At 36.2% G+C, this 27,726-nt stretch overlaps 1 protein-coding gene across 2 annotated transcripts; it reads left to right on the forward strand.

The window, feature by feature from the left end:
- Positions 1–27,726, forward strand: LOC136246938 (uncharacterized). 2 transcript variants are annotated; one of them, XM_066038542.1, is made up of 16 exons: positions 1–136; positions 186–455; positions 1,113–1,298; positions 1,980–2,099; positions 2,365–2,526; positions 2,595–2,666; positions 2,719–2,991; positions 3,041–3,103; positions 5,681–5,740; positions 11,487–11,759; positions 13,703–13,783; positions 13,834–13,896; positions 16,957–17,238; positions 18,085–18,267; positions 23,151–23,216; positions 25,551–27,726. In XM_066038542.1, the coding sequence occupies exons 1-16, from the start codon at positions 64–66 to the stop codon at positions 27,407–27,409; spliced, it is 4,086 nt and encodes a 1,361-aa protein (XP_065894614.1). In that variant the 5' UTR covers positions 1–63; the 3' UTR covers positions 27,410–27,726. The 2 variants fall into 2 exon arrangements, with proteins under 2 accessions (XP_065894614.1, XP_065894615.1); XM_066038543.1 differs by lacking the exons at positions 13,703–13,783; positions 13,834–13,896.

Raw genomic sequence — 27,726 nt, forward strand, 5'->3', positions numbered from 1 at the left:
TGGATTATTATAAATGCTATGCTATTGTTGTTGGAATCAGTTTGCTAGCCAACTGAAACAACAATGTCTAGAAATCATCAGGAAATGGACTTTTTACATGGTCCAAAAGTGATGGAAAAGTTTAGGAAGGAATCAGGTATGAGAAACAATGGTGTATTTGTGTATTTAAGTTCCCTTCATTGCAGCATTTTCATTTCTCAGCAAATACTATTATACATTATATCAGAGTTTAATACCTAACTATAAACTAACACTAAGTGTGGTACGACAACGTCATAACATTAGTGACACTGTTGAAAAGTATATTTTAAGTGGACGAACTGCTAGAGCTTGTTTGCAAAGAATTTTAAATATCTTAATACTCTCACTGGATACAGACCAGGATTATGAGAGATTCATTGATTTCCTAAATGCTGCTACTGTGTTGGCTGATCTTCCACAAAGAATGATCAAAGGTATTACAATTTTCACAGATTGATAGCTATAATCAGTAACAAGAAGTTATGTGTAATGCTACGTATTACAGAAAATCACTAACCCATTTGTAATTTATTAAAATGTGACTGGATTTGTGAAAATGGGTCTTTCATACACATCCAATTCTGTACACTTGGGAGGCCATAACCTAGTATTAAAGTAACATATTACCATAACAATTTCACCAACTATTCAACTATGTTAATACTAACTTCTGACCACATTTTAAGTCAACAGCGTTTACCAATCTGAAGTTATGAAATGTCAAAGTTGGCAACTTGGATGTGTGTGGAAGAACCCTTTTTGCAAATCCAGTCACAAATATGAATGTTCATACACATGTACATACTGTATATAGAAATTGCCTTGTTTTTGTTTTAGTAGGTAAATGTATGTGTAACATTATTCCTACTGGGCTATCAATTTCACAACATTACCTTATGTCTAGAGCCACTTTGTATGTAAATAAAATTCAAACGTTACCAATTCAATAATCACTGTATAATATTAACCATAGTTGCTATAATATCTCTCACAGTTCTCCATGTACAGTCCTAATAGTTTTTCTTATGTACTGTATGACTACATCTTTAATTTGTGTTTGCATTACAATTAATGTTTGCTTACACTTTTAGCTTTTAGTTGCCATTGCTCAACTTCAACTTATGAACCTTCTAATACACTCCCATTGACTGAAACAATGAGAACTGCCTATTGTGGTCCTGATCATTGTTGTCCCTCTACATTTGCAAGGAGAGCAAATCATACTCTTAATAATAGACGAAAATTAGCTATAATCACATCCAACCAGACCATTACTAGTAAGTGCATACCATATTGTACCATGCTGTAAAAATATACATAAGTACTACATTATTATGATCATGCATATCAGACTTGGTGTCAACACAGTCATAGTGTTTAATTACAAATACAAAAAACAATATTTTTCATATATAAATATGATTGCAAATACTTTTGTCAGGACAGTATGTAAATTCAAATACAAATTCTTTCCAATACAATTTAAAATACTTTGTTATTAGTGACTCAAATACTTAATTGTCTATCTAGACTGTACACATGTTACCAAACATGAAGCTATGTGAACTCACTATCGGATGCCCTCCATGACTACTAAACTTCAACTATGTGTTTACTTTTATTTTTACAATTGCACAAGAAAAATCTAAGTCCATGAAAGGATTAAATAATTATGAAGCAAAAATGAAATTTGTACCAAATCATCTCAGAAGTGGGTGGGGCGATTTTCAAATGTGGTGTGTGGCTTGCTTTATACCTAACATGTAATACTGGACAAAGTTGCACTAGAGATCTATATAGGAGTGCATGCAAAAATAATATTCACTTCCATTCTGTTGTCTAACACAGTTGTATGGTATGTCAGTGTTCTTTGCTGCAAGACAAAGGGTAATGTGTTTTGCTGATTCTTACTGATATCCATGTTTAAATTGACTCATTAAAATTACATCATTTTGCAGGTAATGTTATGTCATTTAGACCTACCAACCATTCTCTGACTGCAAACAAAGAGAACACTTCACCTGAAGAAGCTATTACACAGCCATCTCCAGTGCTAAAAAAGAGTTGTAAACTATCAGGTAAAGGAACAGCATTAATAATTTATTATGCTGCTTGTGTCAGCTTGATAATGTAACCTGGTACAACAGGTGTGAAGAGTTTGTGAAATTTACACAAGTAAACGACAGTCATATGGTTATGCAATTTAAAACAAACTTGTGCTTATTTCAGGTATAAACTTTGCATACAAAACCAACTAACATTTGTCTCCTTAAACTATTTGGAGTACTTATATTGCTGGTTAAACATCACCAAATTATTGTAATTGAATGTCTGTACATTTAGAGCCGGCAGCATTTTCTAGTGATCAACTTTCATTAGCTACATCAGTGGATGTGTTGTGTACGCACAACTTGTTAACCTATAATGAAGTTGTGGATATCATTATGGCTGATGACCAGACTAAGAAGAAGCTATTGAATGATAAACTAGCTACTGTAACTGCAAGTAATCATATCTTATAATTGTGTAAAAGAGTAAATTATTTTCAGTTTCTTTTGATGTTCAATTTATAGGTATCAAAGTATCTGATCAAGAGACTATTAATGATGTAAACAGTCTTCCATTAACTTTGACATTGAATGAAGGTAAACAAAAAAATTATCGGTATGTGCAATACCAAAGTGTATTCTTCCAAAGACTTTTCTTTGCTGAGATCAAACTACTCTGTTTTACTTCAATCATTTCCTGAAGAGCATTGTCAAACATTAAACATACTACAACACAAGTTGACAGATGATGTGATAAGTTTTATATTAAATTGTACCAACTCTTATGCTGCTAATAAGACGATTTTGGATTACTTCATTGATAGTATGAAGTGTAGAGGGGACTTGTTGGACTTGTGTGATGTGCTGGATGAGTTTATTGATTCACCTAATATATTGTGCATTGCACAGGAACTGAGAAAAGGTAACCTTGCGTCTGTCAGCAGTTGGTAATATATCATTCTTGCTCTTAGATCTGACAACAGAACCACAGGATGAACATTTTGATGAGTCAAGAAAAGTTCCTCCTAATATTGGTAAAATTCATTCTGTTAAGTGTAGAATTCAGTAAAGAATTGTAATGCATTCAACATAGCTTTAGTGTGAAGCTCCTCATTCCCTGCTACACAGGCTTTCAGTAGCCTTCTTACAGACTCCTTAGTTGGAAAGTCTTAGTTGGATAGTGACCAATAAAGCACCCCTGATGAAACATGAGAAGTCATGCTGCTTATGTATTAGTTGAATGTAGAATAAATCCTGTTGCGTGGCTCCCTCAGAAACTTTCCCAGGCTGTGAGATGCTTGTGGATCAAGTCACTACCAGTCTGGGATTTTTTTCTACATTCAAAAAGATTCAGTGTCAAGTTTCTGATTGCCTACTACTTGGGCTTTCAGCAGCCATCTTGTAGAGGAATAGTGATTAATAATCTGAGAGTGTATTATATTACCTGATGACTTCATGGTTTAATGTGTCCTGTATATGTGACCAAATTTTGGAAAATCACCATATGGGCACAGTTGACACCTAAAATATTTAATGATCAAATCACAATTTATTTGTTGATGGTTTAAAGCCATTCTCGATACCTTAAATTACAAAAAAAATAATCTTGAAATATTTTCAAACCTGTTCCCTGCTCTTATTAGCAACCCACTAAACATGAAATTCTAATTATTTCACATGCACTCATATGGGTGATTTTCCAAAATTCTGTCACATACATGACTCTTTTGCCAGCAACAGCTTTGCAACACCCATCCACCATGCTGAGTGGAGAGCTTGCTGAAAATTTCTACCTGTCAATTCTTATTAATTTTGGTTCCCTATCTTGTGCAATAGTTTTCTTATTCTATATAGCTATGACTGTGTTGAATGTCATCCTAATAATCGTATTGCTGTTATTACATATATGGAGCAAAATGCAGGCTAAGATTTCCAAATACTTGTGTCTTTTCACATAATTAATAATCTAATCTTAACAAAGATATGTATAAAATGGTCGGTGTCACCTGGTTATACACCAGCTGGAAATTATAGTTGCCCAATGGATGTTGATAAACATTTTAGAATTACATTTCTCAATAGCAAAGGTAGCTGCAAAAACTACTCTAGTTTCTGAGATGCAGATGCATTATAAGAATTGCTAACTGATGATATAATTTTAAAATTCCAAAGGTTCCAGATGTAAATAGGCATAATTTTCTTAGCTAAATTTTGTAGTCCTCTACATACACCATGTCCATCTGCATCATACAGTACGATAGTAACTGTATCATACAGTACGATAGTAACTGGTACGATAGTAATCATACAGTACAATAGTAACTGTATAGTAAAGACAACAAAGGAGTAGGCGTGGCCCACGAAATAATATCACCAAAAACCAGCCTCGATTTTCCATTACGACAATGAGGCAGTATTGGTGAGGTAAAACTAAGCCCAAACAAGCTTTCAGATCGACCTGAAACGCTTTCAATAAGTTGCTACGGAATTTAAAAATTTTTTTATTCAACTGAATGTTCTACTGACTGACTGACTGAGTAACTGACTGACTGACTGATGCCTTCACTGGCTTCAGACAAGCGTACCGCGATAACGGCTAAGGCTACGGGGTTGATTTTTTCACTGTTCGACGTTGCTTCGGCCCGACAGGTGCCTTTTGGAATACCGCAGTACGTGCAATGCATTCTTCATGGACTTACCACTGTCCTCCTTTGTGTCCCATTCATCTTTGCTGACAGGGAAAGGTGTCGATTTGGCGTGAGCACGTGATGGCTTCCCTTCGAAACGGAAATCGTCCGTATTTTTCATCGTGGCTATTTCGATTGCAGAGGTGCTTTTCAAACAGTTCTTGATTCGTACTGCTGTGTAACGGGTTGAACATAGCCTACAGCGAAGCGTAACGGATACTTCACTTTTCAGACGATAATTAATATGATTGGGGCACGGCACGATTTCTTTCTTTTGGTATGTGTGGGTTGTAGAGGTGCTTTTCGAACAGTTCTTGATTCGAAATGCTGTGTGACGGGTTGAACATAGCTGACAACGAAGCTTAATGGATACTTCACTTTTGAGACGATAATTGATATAGCTGGGGCGCGCGGTGCCTTTTCAGATGCGGTATGCGTGGGTTCACCAATCATAAAATTATTTACAAAAAAAGTTAACAAACAGGTAAACGAAAAAATTAGGAATTTTCAACTAGAGTAGGGACCATAGCACATCGATAAAAAGTACTGAAACAAGTTGGAGTAGTCCATGATATTAAATCACTGTAAAACAATTAGAAGTGTTGTATCCCTACTGTGCTCAAGATACCATAACGGAAATGCACAGTAGGGAAATAACAATTCTTATTGTTTTACAGTGATTTAATATCATGGACTACTCCAACTTGTTTCAGTACTTTTTATCGATGTGCTATGGTCCCTACTCTAGTTGAAAATTCCTTGTTTTTTCGTGTACTTGTATACATACAATCATATAGATAATTAGTGAGGCTTAAACATGTGTTAAAATACGTATGTATATATGATCATGAATTCTCTACTATACGTAGATGCAATGCTTGACTGATTGTCATGTTAGATCCATTTTCTTCTTAATTTTATCAGGTACATCACAGCAATCTTTCCGTGACAACCCTGTACCATCAAGGGTTAATGCCAGTGATGGTAAGCCTACTTGTTTAGATAAGTAAGCATAGCCAAGTGACTAGAGTATCAGCCTGGTAACTGAAAGGTTCCAGGTTTGATGCTTGGTTGGTGTTGTTGTTTCCTTGAGCAAGAAACTTTATTCACATTGCTCCAGTCTACCCAGCTGTCTGGTGGCATGATGTCATCTGAGGAAGCAGCCCACCCAGCTATAACATCAATGGGTACATGATATTTACTGGAGAAGCAAATGCCCAACTATCCTTGTCTCGCTTAGTGGTGTTGGGGTAGTTGTGGAACTTCGAGTTCCATGACCTCTCTCCATGAGACCTGGATAGTCCTCCTGCAGTTACTAGCTCTGTCCCAGTAGGATTTACCTGCACAAGGCTCAAGCACCTGAGTGGTGCACATGCATACCAGTGTCGGTTTGCTAGGTGGAAATGTATAGCTGTATTTCGCATGGTTGTCATAGGCTTTGCTGTATTTGTTTAAATACAAATTCATGTGAATATAAAGTTTGTATACATCACAATACATAACCAGATTTTGGAAAATCAGTCTAAATGTCACTCTTGAAACAATTAGAACCTTGCAATTTATCGTGTCACCACTATGACAGCTATGCACCTGTTAAATTATTTCACAGAATCTGTTGTAATTCAGAGTGTTAACTAATGATTGTGATCACTGTAATGCTAAATCCCATCCAAAAACAGCTTATAGCTGTAAAAAAAGTGCGCGTCCAAGTAAAGCAGAGTTAACTGCGACAAAAAGTAATGATATCATAATGCGGCCATGTGCGAGGTGTGCAAGTTGTAATATTAGCTAATCAGATAATACAATGTTATTGTTAAAGTGTTAATGAGAACTATGTGATGCTGCTAGTTTTGAAGTGTGTGAGCATCTTCATAAATGCCACATAAATTTAATTCTCAATAAAGCAATGTGTATAGATTCTCTGATAGTAATAAATAGTTTGAGTTTGGCCACCTTTCCTTTGTTCGTAGCATTGCTGTATACAGGAAAGGCGGCCAAACTCAAACTATTTATTACTATCAGAGAATCTATACACATTGCTTTATTGAGAATTAAATTTATGTGGCATTTATGAAGATGCTCACACACTTCAAAACTAGCAGCATCACATAGTTCTCATTAACACTTTAACAATAACATTGTATTATCTGATTAGCTAATATTACAACTTGCACACCTCGCACATGGCCGCATTATGATATCATTACTTTTTGTCGCAGTTAACTCTGCTTTACTTGGACGCGCACTTTTTTTACAGCTATAAGCTGTTTTTGGATGGGATTTCAATACTTTTTGTTAGAATAAGCAATGCACTGTTGATAACAGTAGGTGAGTCAGTAGTTTCCATGGTTTTGACAGAAACCCCAGATTACAGTGACAGAATATTAAAATATAACTGTAATTTTAGTGGCCAGGGCCGCCCACATTGGGGGTAACTGGGGTATTTTTTCCCCTACCACAGCCTGAAAGGGGCCACTTGAATACCTGTTTAAAGAAAGATCGATATACTCTAATAGAGCAGTCAGGATCTAGACCCTTCCTTGCCCCTGGGCCCCTCTTTAACTCTTTTCCCTGGGCCCTCTAATTTCTCTGGACGGCCCTGTTAGTGGCATGCAACTGCAGTCAACTAACACCCATTTTAACTAGTAAACCCTTAACAACACTTTGCCTTTCATCTTGTACTGCATTGAAACGATCAAGATACTCTATTAGAGCAGTCACAAAACAGCTGTAACACAGCCATAGGCGGCGGAAAGGGGGGGGGGGGGGGGGGGCTTAGCCCCCCCTCAGAATGATATCACACCGAAATTATCTTTCTTGGAGTGGGGCTGAAAACCGTGATAAAGATCGAGATACTCTAATAGAGCAGTCACTCTAATAAAGTATTCAGTGTGTAGCGAGCTATGTAAGGATTTTTATGTAGTTTATCAGCTAGAAATGGTAGCTGGTGAGGTGGAAGCTCTTGTCAGTTGGTTGCGACCTTTTTTTTTTTTTTTTTTTTTTTTTTTTTTTGGTCTCACCTTACTAAACTATAGAAATAAGTCTGGGTCAGCCCAGCCCCCCTCATATCAACTACTTGCTCCACCGCTGAACACAGCAATCAATATTTAGCATAGTTACAACTTCTGCTTAGCATCGGATTGTATAGTTTAAATTACTAGCTACTTACAGACTTTACAATATAAAAATATGGCACTTGTAGAAATGTGACTGTTTTATTAGAGTATCTCGATCTACTTCAAGCATTGACTAATTCAAGTGAAGAAGCTACGCCCCTGCCAAGAGATCTTGTGAAATGAAATGAGAATAGTAAAGAAAAGGCAAGTATGTACAGAGACAATAGAGGGGCGCGTAATTATGTCCTGTTGTAAATAAACGCCTTTAAAATTTATATTACTACTAAATAAACGCACCAGAATAGGCTTGTGTGGCTGTTGTCTCCAAGGTTGTCTCATTATTTGTCTTTTCGTGTTGAAGGGATTTAGTCGCAATTGGTGAGTTTAACTATACATGTATTTGTGTTGTAAAACTTAATTGTAAAAAGGCGATTAGCACATATCATGATAAACATGTATTTGTCACAGTAGAGTCTCTCACGAAGTCACGATTATTATGAGACATTGGACCAGGGTAAAAAATTTACTGCTATATTTAGAGGTTGTAGCGTTTGTATATCTTAGTATCTTAATAAATAATCCCCCATGATCACTAATCACTAATAGTACAGTGAAAACTGGTCATTATTCAGGCCGTAGGGACAAAATTTTCTAACCTTGCCTTTTAAAGAGGTGGCTGCATTATGCGGCCTTAAAAAAAGGTAAGAAGCATGCTGTTCTAACTGGCTATAGAGATGGATTTAGTGTATGACAGCGTATGAGACAGTGAGTGCTGGCAGCAAGGGGGCAGCCAATCTGTTAGAGCACCAAAAGCACTGCTTCAGACATAGGCAGTTGACTGTCAGCCCCAAGTGTAAAAAGTTTCACTGTTGGTCCTTATAAGCTCCTGATGAAGAAAGTGATGAAGTCATTATCCATAGGATATATTTTTCAGAGTATCCATTTCAGTTCTACAATATAGTAGCCAAGCATAAGATGAACATAACACAGCATTCCAGTAGTTTAGTGGTGACCACAACACTGCCTGAGTTAAACTGTGGTGAGATTTGAGACTACCAGAAGCCCTGGAATGTCTTCAACACATGAAATACCAAATATCTAATGCCTGGCTTTCATCCACAGTGGACCTGTCTTGGTGGCCACTTGTACAGAAGGGAAACAGCTAGTTGCCACACCCCTTAATTATCAATTTGTAAAATCGTTAGCAAAATTGTGTGTGCGAGCAAGTGCGATGTGGCAGTGCCGTGTATATGGTTGCTGCCTAGCAGTGACACATCACGAGTATTGAAGTCACAATGCGTTACTGTATCATCCATCTAAATACAATCTCTGAATGTGTCATTTTGTGTAGAGAGCAATCTTCCACAAGAAGTGACCTGCAGGTTTCAGTGTATATTGTTAACCATTAATATTGTTCACAATATTGTGAACTATATGTACAGTGAAACCTCACTTAGTGGCCACCTCTTTAATAAGACCACCTCATTATATTGGCCACCTCTAGTAGGTCCCAAATATAGCTAAGCATTACTTATGACCTCATTAATAAGGCCACCTTGTTATTCAGGCCAAATTTTTTGGTCCCACAGCCTGCCATATTAATGAGGTTTCATTGTACTTATGTGAATTTTTATTTTTCGTAACTTTTCTTCAGGTTTACTGATGGGCACTATGAAGCATTGTTGACTGGTACGTGTATAATGTGGTGACTTGAAATGCTAAAACAGTACGTAGCGTGTCTTGTATGTACATGTAATGTGTTGTAATGTGTCCACACATCCACACATCTTAGAAATAAATGTAATTGTATTCTCTATAAATAGTCAGTTCCATTGTGCCACTGGGTCATAAGTTGGTTGAGTATGGATCATCCAGGGCACTTGAGTCACATTTTGTCCTGGCCAAGTGGATCTCATCCACTGACAGAATATACAGGATCAGATCACGTGTATAAATTACGGTGGAACTTGTTTATTGCCACCTTCACTCATTCAGCAGGTAACAGTGTATAAATTCTCAATTGGAATTGGCTTTTCAAGAGTGGTTGTCTTTCTATACTAGTGGCCATTAAGATAGGTTGTACTGATAGAGTGTACATACTAGAGATGCAACAATATCCTCCACTTAGTGTCGTTTGATAGTGATGCAATGGAGACTATGTATTATTGCATTTAAATACTATACTATTATATTGCAACTCTAGCACGTAGTTATAACAGGAATGTTTGTTAACCGTTTAGACATACTGGAGCCACACCCACTCATCTGGATTCTACAAATGGAGTCATACCAACTTGTTGTCATCATACTCACTCGTTACTCCCATTGTGTTTGGATGAATATACATGCCGTCATGTGAGACTTGCTACCATGGCGGGCCACTGGAAAACATTTGCATAGCAGTTATATTACAGTCATTATTGTACAATTCTTACATTATTGTTGTGAAAAGTGTTTGGTATTCATGTGTCTCCTCTGTATGTTGTAATTACATGTGTAATTTTGTGTGGGGGTGCTATAAAATGCAATAATGCATGGTGACAATTGTATTAGGCGATTTTGCACACTTCCTTTTAAGCTAGCTACATGTGCTAATTACTCACAGCTTGTGTCAACAACTGGTAACCGCAGTTGTACTCTTGTGTCATTCTTTAAGCCGCGCCCTTAGAGGACAAATTATGTGGGGGCGACTAATTTCAAAACGAAGGATGGTATGCAGCACCATAGATTAGCTATATCTATGGACTATAATCTATGGCAGCACACTTCTTGGTGGCTATATGTACTGATTAACTACATAGAGCGCGCCAGTTCATCAATACCCAGAGACCGCAGTTGTGCTCTGCGTCATTCTTTAAATTCCGAGTAAAATTCTTAGAGAGCAAATGACGTGGGGGCGACTAAATTCAAATTTCAAACTAGCCATTCTCGAAAACAAATGTTTCAATCTGAACGAAACTTTCAGAACAGTTTAAAGACACATTGCCCTACATGCCAAGCGAGTATTGCGGAAAACAACAATCTGGGATTTGTATTTGGCCTCTAGGTCGACTGAGGACGACTGAAACTTCGTTTGGTGCTGAAATCACGACTGTAGGGTAATCATGTATGGTGAAATCGATGATGTGAATCTTGAGGTGATTGAGTGAATACTGAAGCGATAACAGGGCGATCAATGTTCGGAATGCACAAAGGAACGCAAGGCATACACCTGCGGTTGCGTCTAACCGCATGCGATAAAAAAAAAATGAAACGTCCCCTTTCATGTCGGCAATCTCGATCACGAAACAATCGGCATGGATTTGCTTCACTGCTTGTGTGGTAGTTACTAGTGACACGATGAGTTCAACTCCAGAGTTTCAGAGGGATAGCGTAAGTGACGGGTGGATTACAGGAAGGCCAAATTTGAGAACGTTCGTTCTTGTAAAATCCTCACGTAGTGGTCGCGTCATTTATTGTCTGCGGCGCGCGTTTCTGCTTTACTGGCCGCGCGACTCACTACCGTGAGTCTTGATGATAGCTTTTAGATGTCTTTAGTCAGAAATATCTGAAGTGTCAAATGTGACAATATAAGGCTGACTTTCCAAAATTGGGTCGCAATTCTTTAATTACAGATTGCATTCAACTCAAGACACACTATCACGCTATACTACAACTGATGCCTGATAACTATGAACAAAGTGTTGAGAAGTTGCAGAATTATATCAGTGATGATCAGATTTGTATGATATTGAGTAGTAGTAACTCTACTAAAGCTAATAAGATAATATTTGATTGTTTGATTGAGAGGATGAGCTGTAGAGAAGAATTACTTGATCTGTGTGATCAACTGGAGACTATCAGTACATCACATCAGTTGAACATGTTGATCAGTGAAATAAGATCTGGTGAGTATGAGTTTAGATTTACTGTCTTAAGAGTTAATAGCTTGAAATTTAATGTTATCATATAGACTACAGGTGGTTGTAGAATAGGCCTCAAGGAATTATGCCAGCATAATTTTGGGAGTAATAAGGTAAAAGAATTGAGAATTATTTCAGCATTTTGAACATAATATGCAGTTAAGATAAAACTTCTGATAGCTATTAAAACAGTTATTGGTGGAATATTTTACTCTACTGAAATAGCCACCAAGCATCTTGCTGACTACATAATAAGGTTCATTATCTAATAAAATAGCTATTTTGCTGACTTAAAATTTTGTTGAATATATAATTAAAAATTCTTACAAAAATTGGAAATGATTTTGAGAATAATTAGTGCATTTTGGGAATAATAAAAGCATAATAAGAGGGTTTTTGGAGAAATTCGGAATAGAATAATGATGGAAATTTGGAGCATAATTCCCTGAGGCCTATCGTAGAATAAAGCATACTCACACATGAGTAACAATTGTTATAATAGTAGACCTCTGTGCCTCTATGTATATGTTGATTGCATGTTCCACCCGTTACAAAATGTTACAAATGAAGAACTTTATGTGAGAAGCATCTCTGCATATAGATTCAGTCACTATGGAGAATTCTCATTGGAATCTCATGAGAAACATAATAGTCAGCACATGAAGCCACTGATGTGCTACCCATGAATCAACACCTGTGTGGTAGCAGGGAAAGAAATGGGACATAAAGGAGAACACAAAAGAGTCCATGGTGTATGCATTGTACACGAATCTAGTACGATATAAGTGAAAAGGCTTGTCTAGATCCATCTGATATTGAGCAGTGCAGAAATTAAGTTAATCATAGTACCGTATAAGTTATGCATGACTGAATGCATAACTTAGCCATTAGAAAGTTCAGCTACAGTAAGCAATGCTTCTGATCTCTCTGAAGGTATGTACAGTTAGGCTTGCTTATCACTAATGAGCATTGCCTAGCAGTCTGCTTGGTATATTCATTAGTCATATATAGCCCATTGGCAAGCTGTAATAGGAAAGTACAAACCTACATTATCCCTTCTATATACATATATGTGTGACTGGATTTTAGAAAAACGTTCTAAATACATAATTATTAGAAGTTTTGAGATACACTATTTTAAATAATCAAATCAGTATAACTTTCCAAGGATAACAAGCATGTGTATGAAGTTTACACAAGAGAAGCATCAATCTATTACTTGTCAGACCACTTCCGGTACTTATAGCTGCTTGTAAACTGTAGAGTTCCACCAAATAAGATAGAAATCTGAGCAGTTGGACAACTGAAGTAGTATCACAAAGGGGTGGAGGGGGTGGGCAAGAGATCCACTTCAAAATAGAGGCAGACCACAATTGGATTCCAGACACAAGATTACACGGCTGTGCTGGCTTCTTAGTGGCTTATACGTAGCAAAATCAACAGAAAATACGTCTGGCCAACATTATCAGGCCATCCACCGGTAAACTACTGATTCTTGCCAAGCCAGACCTTTCACAAGGCCATGCGGAAACTGCCATTTGAGCTCTCCACACCACCCAGAAAAGACGTCTGTTAACACAAGCCTCAAGTAGTTTGAGTAGTACTGAGGGTCAAAACTAGTAGTATGATAGAGTAGCTATCCGCTGATGGTGTTAGTTTGATTTTTCCTGATATATGAATTGGATTGGTTTTTGTAAAATCTGGTCACATATATACAGTACTACATACTACATGATAAGCATAGACGTAATTATCATGTAAACATGTTAACATGACTATTAAACTATATACATGATTATAGACATTAAAACTATAGACATGATTATCATGTCTATAGTTTTAGATTTGAATTGTATACATTTACATACTATTGTGAATTGCTTTGCTGTATAATTTGATGTATGCACACACATACTGTACATGTGTAGGTGCTCACTTTAATCTAACCTCTACATCACCCACTACAAATATTCAGTCATCGCATAGTCTACAACATCACACATCATCAAGTAAATATAATATGAAATATTGCAGTTTGTGTACTAAACTGTCTTATCAGGTGTGAGTAGTCCATTGTATCATGTGAACTTTTCCCATGTCAGTTTGGCTCCTTCTTCAAAAGGTAATTATATGTATTGGTAAGACATGCAGTGCTACAACCCCTTAAGAATGATGCAATAATCACCAAGGTGATTATTACATACCAATGTATGTCTTAGTTATTAAGAAAATGGTCTGAGTGACTGGAATTTTGTTAGGAACCCACAGAGTATGTAGTACGTATGTTTGTGGTTAAACATCTTACCCAGCAAGACACCTAAGCCTGAGTACAGGTTTCTTACTAGCTGCATGCTTAACAAATACATTACCACAGCAAATCTCCAAATTTTATTGTATAGTTGTAGTAAGTGTATGGCATTTATTCTATAAACTTTTTTCAGTGACATATACATAGTTACATAAGGGCCCACTGGGAACTGAGCCACACTGTCAGCTTCCAGATCCCATGGCTATCATCAGTAAATCTTTTAAATCATCTGATCCATAGCAACAATCTCTCAAAACACTAACCCATATCTTGCTACAAGAACCAGAAATTTAAAATGAAGTAAGGAACCAACTGATAAAAGGTAGTGAAGTAAGAGATATGTCGAATGATGGTATTATAACATAGCTCTGGGGAAAAAATCCTATATTGGCATGGAAAATCTTTGTTCAGTTCCAAAATATGGATTTTCCTACAGAGCTATGTTATGATACAATTATTCATCTCTCTTATTTCAGCACTTAAATCCCTACTTCATTTTGAATTACAGAAATAATTTTTAAATACACTAGTTTGTTACGTTTTTGTTGTAGCTAAACCATGATATGCACACTCTACTGGAATATCAAACATGGCCATTGTATTACGGTGACTTCTTCAGTTAGTAAAGCCAACTGGAGTGTATGTAATGTTCAAAGGGTGTTGGCTTTCATGCATTGTTTTTCACCATACTTCCAATAAGGGACACATATTTCATAATCATTTACAATTAGTACAGCTATGACATTAATGGGCATGTCCCTTGATTGTTATTGGTCCTGGTTTCAAGATAACTTAATTTAAGAATGATTTAATAATCTTGTGGCATACAAAATAACAGCATTTACCAACAATAAACAGTTCAGTCTCTCTTCTTCTTCAGCTAATCCTCAGCAAAACGTCTTGTAGGAATCAGTTCTCAATGAAACATGTAGAGTTTCAACAGCAGTCTTTACAGAGTCTTTGCATAGAGAGCTAGTGTTATAGTACTGCCCTATTTGTACCATGACAAAAGGTAACCTTCAAAGGGCAACACTGGAAAAATATCTGATTAATAAACAATGACTTATGAAATAATAAACAGTGACTTTAAGAAACAATAAACAGTAACTTGTCATTTGTAACAGTACATAGACTGACCTTTTCTCCAGATCCAGCTAGTTCATAAAAGGTCCTATCATGCACTTAAACTAGAAATTAAGTAAGGTAATACAAGATGGCGGTTAAGGATGTGGGTGTAGGTATGGAGGTCCCAGGGGTTCAAAGTCTGGTACATTTTCTTTGACAATTTTTATGCACCATTTTACCCCATGGTTACTGCTCTATTAGAGTTTATTGATTGCACGACTTTACACTTGTTTGGTTTTTGCTTTATTACTTTGTAGCTGTAACACTGTTGTCATTCAAGCTATCAAAATACACTGCTACGATGATCAGCCAACCATGTACACGCCAATTTTAAGTTGTTTCCATACTCGGTTTACCATGCAGCCATAACTAGAAGTTTGATTTTTATGTGAAAAATGATCATAACTCCTTGGACATTTGTCAGATTCAGAGCAAGCTTGGTATGTGAACTCACCTTTTTACACTCTTCATTATCAAGGCAATTCAGTTACACATTTGCATTTTACAGCAATTTTTGCAAAGTGTGCATAAAGCCCCAGTAGCCCCTATAGCATATGAAGAAAGAAAACTAAAAAATTAAATCAAAACTTTGAAAGCACATATCTCAGAAATGGCTGTCAAATGCATGGCTTACCCTACCTGGCAGACAGCTATAATGCAGAGCTTTGGATAAGGAACCATGGAACTATATATTAGTGTTCTGCGATACAGTGCATTTTGTGTATCATGTATCACCATCAGTAAACTGTTCGATATAATACTGTATCACGATACTATAATGAAGTGATCATGGCTAGTCATAACTGGCACATTAGCTGATAAGTATAACGATATCCAATCTATCTATACCTTAAAGAGCTGACACTGATTCTACATTCACTGTGTATACAAATGTCTTTATTCAGTGAATGATCGTAAACTACAGTATACTGATGTGACAAATAGCTAGTGTGTTCTGATATGATTTTTAGTATGGAAACCAGAGTTGCTGTTAAAAAGCACACCTCTACCTGGATACCAACCACTATATTACACCACCCAGACAGTTAGCTACTACAAACATTTTAACACATGCTCTCACAAAGGCTCGTCCCAGATTACTCTGCACTTTACATACAGCAGATTGTTTACTGCTTAGTGGTGCAGTTCTTTATACTTAAAGTGTGACAGCTACTGTTTTTAGAAGGCCCGGGTAAAGAATATTTTAACCATAACAGCAGCACTTATACACACATATTTTTATGGCTTCTTGTAACATTCCATTTTATAGCACAGATAAATATACAGGCTTTTGATTTGAGTATCTAGATCACTGTTACAGCAATATAGCAATCACTGACTGTTCTGTTAGAAAACTTTGATATATCAATATTTTCTAAGTACAGTATCTTACCGTAATACTTATTTGCTGTATCGATATGTATTGCAGATCCCTACTAGATATTCACATGTGAAAAAGCTGTTTCTTTCTTCCTGTTAACATACTCACAGTGTGGCATGCCAGCTTTCTTGGCCACATGACACACTAGCGTGTGTCTTGATACTCATGTTACAACAGTATTAAGCAAATAAACAATACAAATTATGAAATAGTAAGCCTTCATTTTATGCATTATTTGCAAACACTCAGTAAGTTGTCACAGTTACACTTGACTGTAAAATGTTTAAACAGTCATTTATGCATAATCACTTTTATTGAATAATATTTATTTGATGATGGTATATAAGTTTAGTTTTGCTCTTGTCTAGTCTTAGCAGTACTCAAGAAGAACTACACAAGACTGTGGCATTGTCTACCTCAAAACTATGTGAAAACAGTTGAAGAAATGAGAAAATCAATAAGAGGAGTACCATCTAATTACTTAGATGATGTGAGAGTATTTCGCTCTCCCGAACTGATCAATGAAGCAATTACTGGCCAACTTATGAGTGGAATGAAAGATGACTGTGATGCATTGTGGCTCTGTGATATCATGGATGACTTCTGTGATAGTGTCACTTCAAAACAAGTTATTGCAAATATACGAAATGGTACAAGATTACACACTGCATGTTCACATTCCATACCATTTTGCAACATAAATCTTTACAATAGACTCTGTACAGATCTTAATTCATAAATCTGGTGGACAATATTTCACTCACTGTGGTGGACCCCTGTGTTGGCAACCATACAGAAAATATACATATGATAAATTATAATTCATAATTCTTAGACTAAAGTTTATCAATAGTCGCCTCTTTTACTTTTTAGTTATAAGTGAGTACCTTTGTACTAACCATAACACTTTTAGTTTGTTTAAGATCATTGAAGTTTAAGTATAGTCCAACTTTTTAAAATTTCTTTTCTGGCAACACATTATTGTAATTTTAACTAATTTAAACTTTATTAACATCTGATTAACAAGTATTGCTAAAAGATTGCTTTGCTTGTAGCTAGCTACACTATATGTAGTTCCGTTTCTTGTTCCATTCTCTTCATTTAAAAATACTTTCCTGATCTCTGCTCTCTTATTGTTTAATCTCATCACAAGATTCACGACTATGGGGAAGTATGCCCCCATCACATAGTTGATTAGAACTCTTCACATTACATTGGCACTTTGCTTCACAAGCCTTCTTTTTATTTTATCATTTGGATAGTATTATATTTATAGAGCACAAATACAGTACGCACTTCGATCACAAATGCAAATTATTTCTTGTTTATATTTCAACTATGTGTAGTCTTCAGTTTACTTTACTTCTTTTGCTATATACATACATGAGTGGTAGCATGCATTTAAAATTCAGTTATGTACAACATTTTATTTGCTTCATTACATACTGTATAATGTTTCATTTCTCATAACAATCATGCTGCTTATATGCTCACAGAAATACTAGAGGATCTCTGTTCACCACTCTCCACCATAACTACTGCTAATATATCACTACCGGATAGTGGCATCAGCTCATCATCTGGATCACACTATCCTACAACAGTACACCAAACATCAAATGAATCATCAGTGGAGGCTGAGTCTACCCCAGTAATAGTCAGCACACCAAATCCATCAGGTTGGTAAAGAGATAATGTATGCAATCATGCAGGTTCTGAAGGAGATAAATAGTTCCTTCTCCATGTAATGCAAACAGGATGCCATTAGAACAGAAACATTTTTCTACAACTGAAGCCATCAAGATGTGATAGTCACGTGGAAAAGGGTGTGGCTTGTGAAGCCATGGTTTTAAAAGTTGTGAAATCAAAGGTGACAGAGAAAAAAATAGCGGTGATTGTTCTATTAGAGTATTTTGACCAACCGACTATATACATTGTACTTGTATTTTGTAACTATGTAACTACAACTCCTTTGTTTTTACAACCATCAAAAAGTGCTACTACAGTAATCGACCTATGTACACACCATTTTCAAGATATTGCCATACTTGGTTTACTCTGTAGCCATGGCAGAAGTTAGATCTTTTCACAATTGAAATGCTTATTTTTCACAGGACTAAACATGCAGTTGATTGGTAATTTATATTGTAAATTGTGGAATGATAAAAATTGCAAACTTTAAAAATGGGAGGAGGGTGGGACACGATATGCTTAATGTGCTATTGACTCGATATGAAACTAGTGGTGTGTAGATAAAATTTGACCAGTAATTTATCAAAGCCAAATGTGATCAGGCCTGCAAAAATAGGGTGTGTGGGTGCAAACTACACTCCATCACATAATAGGCCATATCTCAGAACTGGAACAGAATATTTACATCGTATTGTATAGCTACTTAAAAGTGTTATAATGGCTGAAAAGTGCATAGCTATAGGTTGGTGTCATGAAAGATACTAGCCGTGAAATTGAAACTTGAGAAAGAAGGTAAATGTTATACACCCACATGCTCTGTTTTCTCAGGTCCAAGTATGTTGGGCTTGACAAATTTCCTAGTTCAGTACAGTTTACATACTTGGATGTCAAAAAGGCTTCATCAAGATAATTATCACTATGGGAAACCTTTAATTATCATTTTTACCCTGTACCTATGAAAATTTCTATCAAAATTTATTCCAGATTATTGGCTATGAAGTGCTTCGATTAATATGCTCATAATTTTCATGCTACCTTTGTCTGGGTCTTATTCCTATAGCCAGACTCTTTTATAGGCATGTACAATCTACACAGCTTTCTAGTGACCTTGATAAGGTGCTGGAGTGACTAAAGCAATGATCTGCTAGACAGACTATGCCTGAATACTTGTATGCCTGAAATATTTGTCCAAAACTCCTGAGCTCATTAAATAGAATTTGCTCATTGCTACATGCACCTGTACCATTGTCTATTTTGTACCCTAACTAGTGCCCACCCTATGTGAGCACCACTGTGATAATACAGTCAAACTTATGAAAAACCTATCTACTATGGAGGGAAACAGAGAGTCAGAGGTGGTTTTAGAAAATTTACTTACTGGCTTCCAACTCAAAGACAGATAAGCTCATCAGGGATGGGGTTCATTGAAGGACATTTTAATTACAGCTATTTTAACTGAATATGAATAAAATCACCCTGATAAATCATTCCACAGTTAGATCATACCACTCTTAAGTATAAGCGGATCTAAGGGGGGCCAAGGGGTGCTGTGGCCCCCTTGCCCTATTCTTGCCCCCTAGGACTCACAGTACTATATTGATACCAGAAACATGCATTCACACTGTATTCAGAAGTATAGAAAGCCAATGGGCAAATAGAAGACAACAGTTATAAATGTACTTTACAGTTATACTGTACATTGTAAAGAAAGTGAGGCAAATAAGTTTGAATTTTTATGCCTAGATCGAGATACTCTAATAGAGCAGTCACTACTACTCTAATAGATCAGTCACAATTCTAATGTCATTATAACAATACTAGCTACTCCTTATTTTGATTTAGTACACTTTACCATCAAACAGGTTTTATCTCAGGTAGGCTAACTAATCTTTATATGCATCACTAGCATACACTTCATTAGCTAAATACTATCAAAAATGTTCCCAAATTCAAACCTAATTTTAAATTTTTCTCTAACTTGCTACAGTCTCAAAACTGTATGTCTATCATTCATCCAGCTATACTGAATAAAGTTATGTAACTGAATATGACCTGTGTACTAGAATTCCTCTTGGTGGAATAAACACTGTTGTACACTAAAACTTCTTGCCCCTCTCTAAGCCCCCCATGACAGTGCCTCCTAGATCTGCCTATGTGACCCAGTCTGACAAAGCCAGGCTTATCGCCTATTAAAAAGTATCGAGAAATACCGGTTTTAAGTATTTAGTGTGTTGTAGCTCGCCAATGGTTGAAGCTATGTGTACCAAATTTTCACACGTTTTACACCAATTCCTTACCTTCCAGAGCATCCACTGTGCAAGTAGCCAACAACTAAGTTTCCCGCCATTTTAGATGGTGTTCAAAAATTGAAAAGGAAGGCCAAGGAATGAATTAGGCCAAGTTTTGAGCCATTGAGGCCTCAAAACTGGCTAAACTGAAAGGAAATTGACAGCAGAGGTACTTATTCAACACCACAGAGCTGTACAACCACATACAGTCATTCCCCGGCTGACTAGAACTCCATTAAGGCCCCACACCACATGTACAGATCACCACTGGGCTTGGAAAAAGCAGCCAGCAAAATCAGACCACTCAAGTCTAGCTGATTTTAAATGTGGAATTAGATAGTTTATTCATGTAGCTGTGTGTCCTGGGTGAAAAATCGAATCTGCTGACATGGGCAATAAGACCGGTTTTCTCAGACTGGGTCACCTATGCTCTTACGCCAGTCTATGTAGAAAGATTTGATGTATTATTGAGTAGTTGCAGAAATCAAAATAGTTTAATTGATAATTATTTTAGAGGCACGTAACAAGTTCAAGGCTCAGGAGAAGCACTTTTATGCTAAAAAGAAGCAGTTTAAATATAGTTAATTTGATCACTAGAAGTTACTTTCTTATAGTAATGTACCTTGTTTTTTTAGAATTAAATTTTCTTCGCACTTCAAGCCTATTGTGGTGCGCTTATTTAGTAGTAATATAAATTTTAAAGGCGTTTATTTACAACAGGACATAATTACGCGCCCCTCTATTGTCTCTGTACATACTTGCCTTTTCTTTACTATTCTCGTTTCATTTCACAAGATCTCTTGGCAGGGGCGTAGCTTCTTCTTGAAGTAGATCGAGATACTCTAATAGAACAGTCACATTTCTATAAGTGCCATATTTTTTATATTGTAAAGTCTTTAAGTAGCTAGTTGTTTAAACTATACAATCCGATGCTAAGCAGAAGTTGTAAGTATGCTAAATATTGATTGCTGTGTTACAGCTGTTTTGTGACTGCTCTAATAGAGTATCTTGATCGTTTTAATGCAGTACAAGATGAAAGGCAAAGTGTTATTAAGGGTTTGCTAGTTAAAATGGGTGTTAGTTGACTGCAGTTGCATGCCACTAACAGGGCCACCCAGAGAAATTAGGGGTCCCAAGGCAAAGAGTTAAAAAGGGGCCCAGGGGCAAGGAAGGGTCTAGATCCTGACTGCTCTATTAGAGTATATCGATCTTTCTTTAAACAGGTATTCAAAGGGCCCCTTTCGGGCTGGGGCTGGGGGAAAATACCCACTCCCACCCCTCCCCCCCCCCCCACCATGTGGGCGGCCCTGGCCACTAAAATTACAGTTATATTTTAATATTCTGTCACTGTAATCTGGGGTTTCTGTCAAAACCATGGAAACTCACCTACTGTTATCAACAGTGCATTACTTATTCTAACAAAAAGTATTGAAATCCCATCCAAAAACAGCTTATACCTGTAAAAAAAGTGCACGTCCAAGTAAAGCAGAGTTAACTACGACAAAAAGTAATGATATCATAATGCGGCCATGTGCGAGGTGTGCAAGTTGTAAAATTAATGTTAGCTAATCAGATAATACAATGTTATTGTTAAAGTGTTAATGAGAACTATGTGATGCTACTAGTTTTTAAGTGTGAGCATCTTCATAAATGCCACACAAATTAATTCTCAATAAAGCAATGTGTATAGATTCTCTGATAGCAATAAATAGTTTGAGTTTGGCCACCTTTCCTTTGTTCGTAGCATTGCCGTATACAGGAAAGGCGGCCAAACTCAAATTATTTATTGCTATCAGAGAATCTATACACATTGCTTTATTGAGAATTAAATTTGTGTGGCATTTATGGAGATGCTCACACACTTAAAAACTAGCAGCATCATATAGTTCTCATTAACACTTTAACAATAACGTTGTATTATCTGATTAGCTAATATTAATTTTACAACTTGTACACCTCGCACATGGCCGCATTATGATATCATTACTTTTTGTCGCAGTTAACTCTGCTTTACTTGGACGTGCACTTTTTTTACAGCTATAAGTTGTTTTTGGATGGGATTGAAATTACAATTCCTAAATTTTTCCTTACTCTTGTACGAATGTACATTGCAATCAAAATAATATTTTGCAAAATTAGGTTTATTATGACTAGCCAGTTAAGATACATGAGATTAACATCACCTTGTCTGTACATTTATAGACATAGGCGGCTCCAAGATTGTTGATGACTGGTTTCTCATCAAGAGCATATACTGTAGCTAGATTTTTAGTGAAGACCAAAAAAGTTACTTTCTGCTGAGAATAACTGCCCTCCACTAACTAAATATTATTATCACTGATAAGGTAAAAATCCTTAATTATAGCTTGCTATACTGCTGTTCTGAATACTGTGACTACTTTGTTAGAGTGATTGACTGCTCTATTAAAGTACTGTATCTTGATCTGAACATGACTGGTTTCCGGAACCCTCAGAAACCCCTTGAAGCCACCCCTGATACATACCTCAGATTGGTTTTCACACAGTTTATACTGTACATAGACATGCTACATGATGTTATTATTAACTGTTTATATACATAGGATGTACAGTGTCAAGAATGGAATTGCAGGATCAACTGAAGTATGACCAACTGCGCATAAAACAAGGTACTTGTTATGTGAATAAGTTTAATAGTACATCATGTTATAACAAAACATATCTGTATAATATAGTTAAAGTTTTGCTGTGAGTTCTATTATGGATAACAAAGCATGAGGTGCATGACTGAGATGTTAAATAAAACATGAGGCAAAGCCAAGCATTGATTGGCATTAAGGCCAGGTGCCAAGTATTGTGTATCTGTATAACAAAAGGTAGGTGATGCTTTAAAACTTTAATACAACATTTAATGGATTGAAATCCAGTACACTCATGGCAGCTTGCCTATGGTGGTTATGTACTTACATGTGTTGACGCTAGTCCAGGTGAGTGTTAATTGTTCAAGCTCATGTTAGTGCTAACGTTTCAGCTTCCTAGCAGTGTACAACAACAACAAGCCTGTTAATTAGTATAGATAATCACACACATTTGAGTGTAATTAGAGGACAATTGTACAAGTATCAGTCAAAATTACACGAGGTGAAACGAAGTGCAATTTTGACTGTTACAAGTAAAATTAGTTTAAAAATAAACATAAAACACTCAGTAAAATTAATTAAGTACACTAAGCTACTGATTACTGAATTCTGGTAATATGTTGGCCATGTGTTAAGAGTTGATGACAATAAACTGCTGACGTTTGTATGTAATTCTGTCATAGTTGTACTTTAATAAACTTTGAAGTTTCATAAAGTGCAATTGGTGGTATACAGTTCACATCTTAACTATACTTTGAGTACACCATTTCGTATGAAGTCGATCATGCAAAATAAGCCCAAGTACACCTGTATGTATATATGTACTTAATAGTTCTGGTGAGTGGTATTTGTAACATGTGCTCTGTGCAAGTGTATTATCCCATTTTAAATTTATGTGTGTGTGTGTGTGTGTGTGTGTGTGTGTGAGTATCAAAGTGATGCACTTGGTGATAACTACCAAAAAGCAGGACAGAACGGCTCTACTATTGTACAATATGTTAGTTATCACCAAGTGATAAAACCTGCGATTGAGCCATTCAGATTGGTTTGTGACATCATACACTGTAGCAACAACATTAATGGTATTGTTTACCAATGGAGCAAATAACCTATATGGAATGTTAATACAAAAACACTCCAGTACAACACGTGTACGTATAATATACCGTTTAAATCTTACAATAACAGGTTAATCCTTTGCACACTGGCACTATACTATTGTGATGTATTACACAAATGTCAAGAAACAGCTAGCCTGTGTCTATTTTCAGGGATCAGTTCCAGCAGTGTATGGTGAAGAATCGACTTCCTTGAATAACCTCTGGCTCCATTGTTTTATCTTAGGAGTTGTTCTTGCATGCTATGCACACTGCTCCACTAAAGAAAAAGTATACCTCCAAAAACTGCTGTTTTGTAGAATGTCCATCATCAAAGTTTATAGACTGTGTTATAGTGTTTATATAATAGCTAGCTACAAAGTTAAATCTGGAATAAATTTTGTACACTAAAAGAATCAGAACTCACTACAAAGGAGCTCAACCAAGAGACTTGTTTTAATGTCCATAAGCTATTGTGCACTTCCCACACATGCAGGGGTATAAAATAGTCATATCAGTGGTGGAGTTTCTGTGGTTTCAACAGAAACCACTTTTAAATTTAACTCAATGCCAGTATAATTAACTTCATTACTGTTCTTTGACAATTTTGTCATAGCAAACAATTATATACTGTACCACTGTATTTAAGTGACATGCATGCAATTGCACTTAATTAACACCAATTAACCCTCAGCAACACTTCACTTTTCATCTCCCACTGCATTAAAAACAATGGAGATACTCTAATAGAGCAGTCAGGTAGCTACTCTAATAGAGCAATCAAAGCTACACCTTAGTCACAACTTTTGCCCTATATTTAACTATATATTCAGATGATATCATTGCAAATATACATGTCCTCGGCTTTAATTACCTCGATTTGGGATATAACTATAACTTATAGACATCTGTTTTATATCAGTATATTACTAATCAGTAACTTACAATAATCAATTTAGATGACTGTACTATTAGAGTTTGTAAAATTCAAATGCAGAATCCAGATTATGCAAAGTTGCTGTTTTACAGCATTTCCACACTTTAATCCTAAATATTTTGTGATTCAATGATTTGACAGTGCATAATTTCAGGAGATTGTATGTAGCTATATAGATCTCATGGCAACAATCAAGGGTGTTTCCAGGGTCATCATGTGTCTGTTCTTGTAAGATAATTAAGTATCTCATGCTAGTTACCTCTTTTCTGATGCAGTTATTAAGCATGAAGCCAATGCACTAGATAACTGCATATAATCTATTCACAATAGGAATAAAGTGTCCACCACCTCCACCACTGCCACCCAACTATGTGTGTCGTCAACAGCTACTGGATGAGATGGTCACTAAATTATGTCAGTCCACCATTGATCCTAATAGTTATGGAACAAGTTTAACAGTTACTGGAGCTGGTGGATTTGGCAAGACTTCTATTGCCACTGCTTTATGTCATCATCCTGTGATAAAGGAACAATTCAAAGATGGTGTTGTGTTTATAGAGCTTGGACCACAAGCTACTGATCCCAGTATGAAGTTAAAAGGATTATATAATTTATTGAGCGATGAACAATGTGATATTAATGTCGTTGAACAACAAATCAATCAACTTACAAGTCGTTATTGTCGTAATCTTCTTGTCGTTATTGATGATGTGTGGCATGTTGAAGATGCTGAGCAGATAGTGAAGGCATTTAGTAACTGTAAAATAGTTCTCACTACCAGGATGAATGACATTGAACAATACATACCTACCAAACAGGTAGTTAGTGTAGGTCCAATGAAGCAAAGTGAAGCTATCTCTCTACTGACCTGTAGAGTGATTGATATCAGTCAACTGTCACAAGAGGATGTGAACTCGCTTGATGAACTAGCTCAAGATGTACACCTGTGGCCACTGCTTCTGTCACTTGTAAGAGGACAATTGTCTCACAGTCTGAAACAATATCATTTACCTAACCATGAAGCTATTCAAAATGTACAAACCAAATTATGTAATAAAGGTCTGACAGCTTTGGATAAGAACAACATTAAGAGAAGTCGTAAATATGCAGTGAAGTTTTGCATTGAAGTGACTCTGGATCTGTTAACAAAAACATTATCAAATAAAATAAAATCACTGATATTATGGACTGGAATTGGTACTTCGCTGCCAACAGTGGTATTGCAAAATTTATGGAAGGTTACTGAATTTGAAGCAAGAGACAGTATAGACCAACTATGGGCTTATGGCCTTGTCCAGCTTACTGATATTACATCACCAATGCGTAGCAAATATGTGGAGGTTCATGCCCTCATCAGTCAATACTTCATTGAGAACATGAATAGCCATGAAGCAATATCTCTTTCACCAGTTGGAAAATTAGGTACTTCTGAATCTGTGAAACAAGGATTAGCTAATTTCTTTGAAATGAGTCATGGATTAAGAGACAACATTTCCCTGAATGCTACAGAACTGTTGAACACCATACATAGTGAGATTGAAAATCACAGGTTGATACTTTACCTAAAACTGGTTAATATGTATACAATATTAGATCCACATTTCATCATAGAGATATTAACAGAAATAAAGGAGCATGCACTACTTTCAACATGTGTTAGCAACTTTCAGCCCCTATTTGGAGATCGAGTTGACTCACTAATAAAAGAATGCCAGAAATTGTTAAAAAATGCTTACAAATTGAGTAGAAAATTAAACCAAACTGTTCATCACTGCCTTTGTGAAAAGAATTACCAAACTTTACTGCAAACTGTTAAATGTTATTCTGACACTTACCGTGTTGGATTTGTAGCACAAAAAGCAGTTATCTTAGTAGAGGAATTGATGTCGCACTGTGATGATGATGTCTTTCTACAGTACATTAGAGAAAAGTTTGAGAAGCTGCAAACTAAGACTCCAGGTTATCATGATATTGCACTAATGATACTGCCTTCTATTAAACAGTTTACCAGACAACTTGACCGGATACAAAACTCACTACAGTCATGTTATGCTGACATAGAAAGAGCAGCCTATTCTATTGAAGCTGGAGAGTTTAATGAAGACAATGAATTGCTCAGACACAATCAACTTATAGAATTACAAAAGGTAGCCCCTAACTATGTGTATAAACTAGTTTCAAATCAATAACATGTATATTTCACATTAGCACAATCAGACCAAATGATCAGACTATTTTGTACACTATAATTAATTATAGCAAATCATAGTTCATGCATTTTAAGCACCACAATTTTGCAAACTCACACATGATTAGCTAACACTTCTTATATATAATTATTTGTTTGTACACTTTTTCCAATTTATTGTATTACAAACAATGTACAGACACATTATCACAAATAATGTACAAGCACTTTGTATGTTAGTAAAACATTACAATATATTTATAGGAAAATGTATGTATGTATTGTGACTGAATTTCGGAAAATCACCCATATGGGCAT

Source organism: Dysidea avara, chromosome 2 (assembly GCF_963678975.1).
Source record: "Dysidea avara chromosome 2, odDysAvar1.4, whole genome shotgun sequence".
Taxonomy (NCBI): Eukaryota; Metazoa; Porifera; class Demospongiae; order Dictyoceratida; family Dysideidae; genus Dysidea; species Dysidea avara.

Coding starts and splice junctions, on each gene's coding strand:
- LOC136246938 (XM_066038542.1), top strand. CDS start 64: ATGTCTAGAAATCATCAGGAAATGGACTTTTTACATGGTCCAAAAGTG. Junction 3,104..5,680: donor AAAAGTTCCTCCTAATATTG/GTAAAATTCATT, acceptor TAATTTTATCAG/GTACATCACAGCAATCTTTC. Junction 17,239..18,084: donor TATTGCAAATATACGAAATG/GTACAAGATTAC, acceptor ATATGCTCACAG/AAATACTAGAGGATCTCTGT.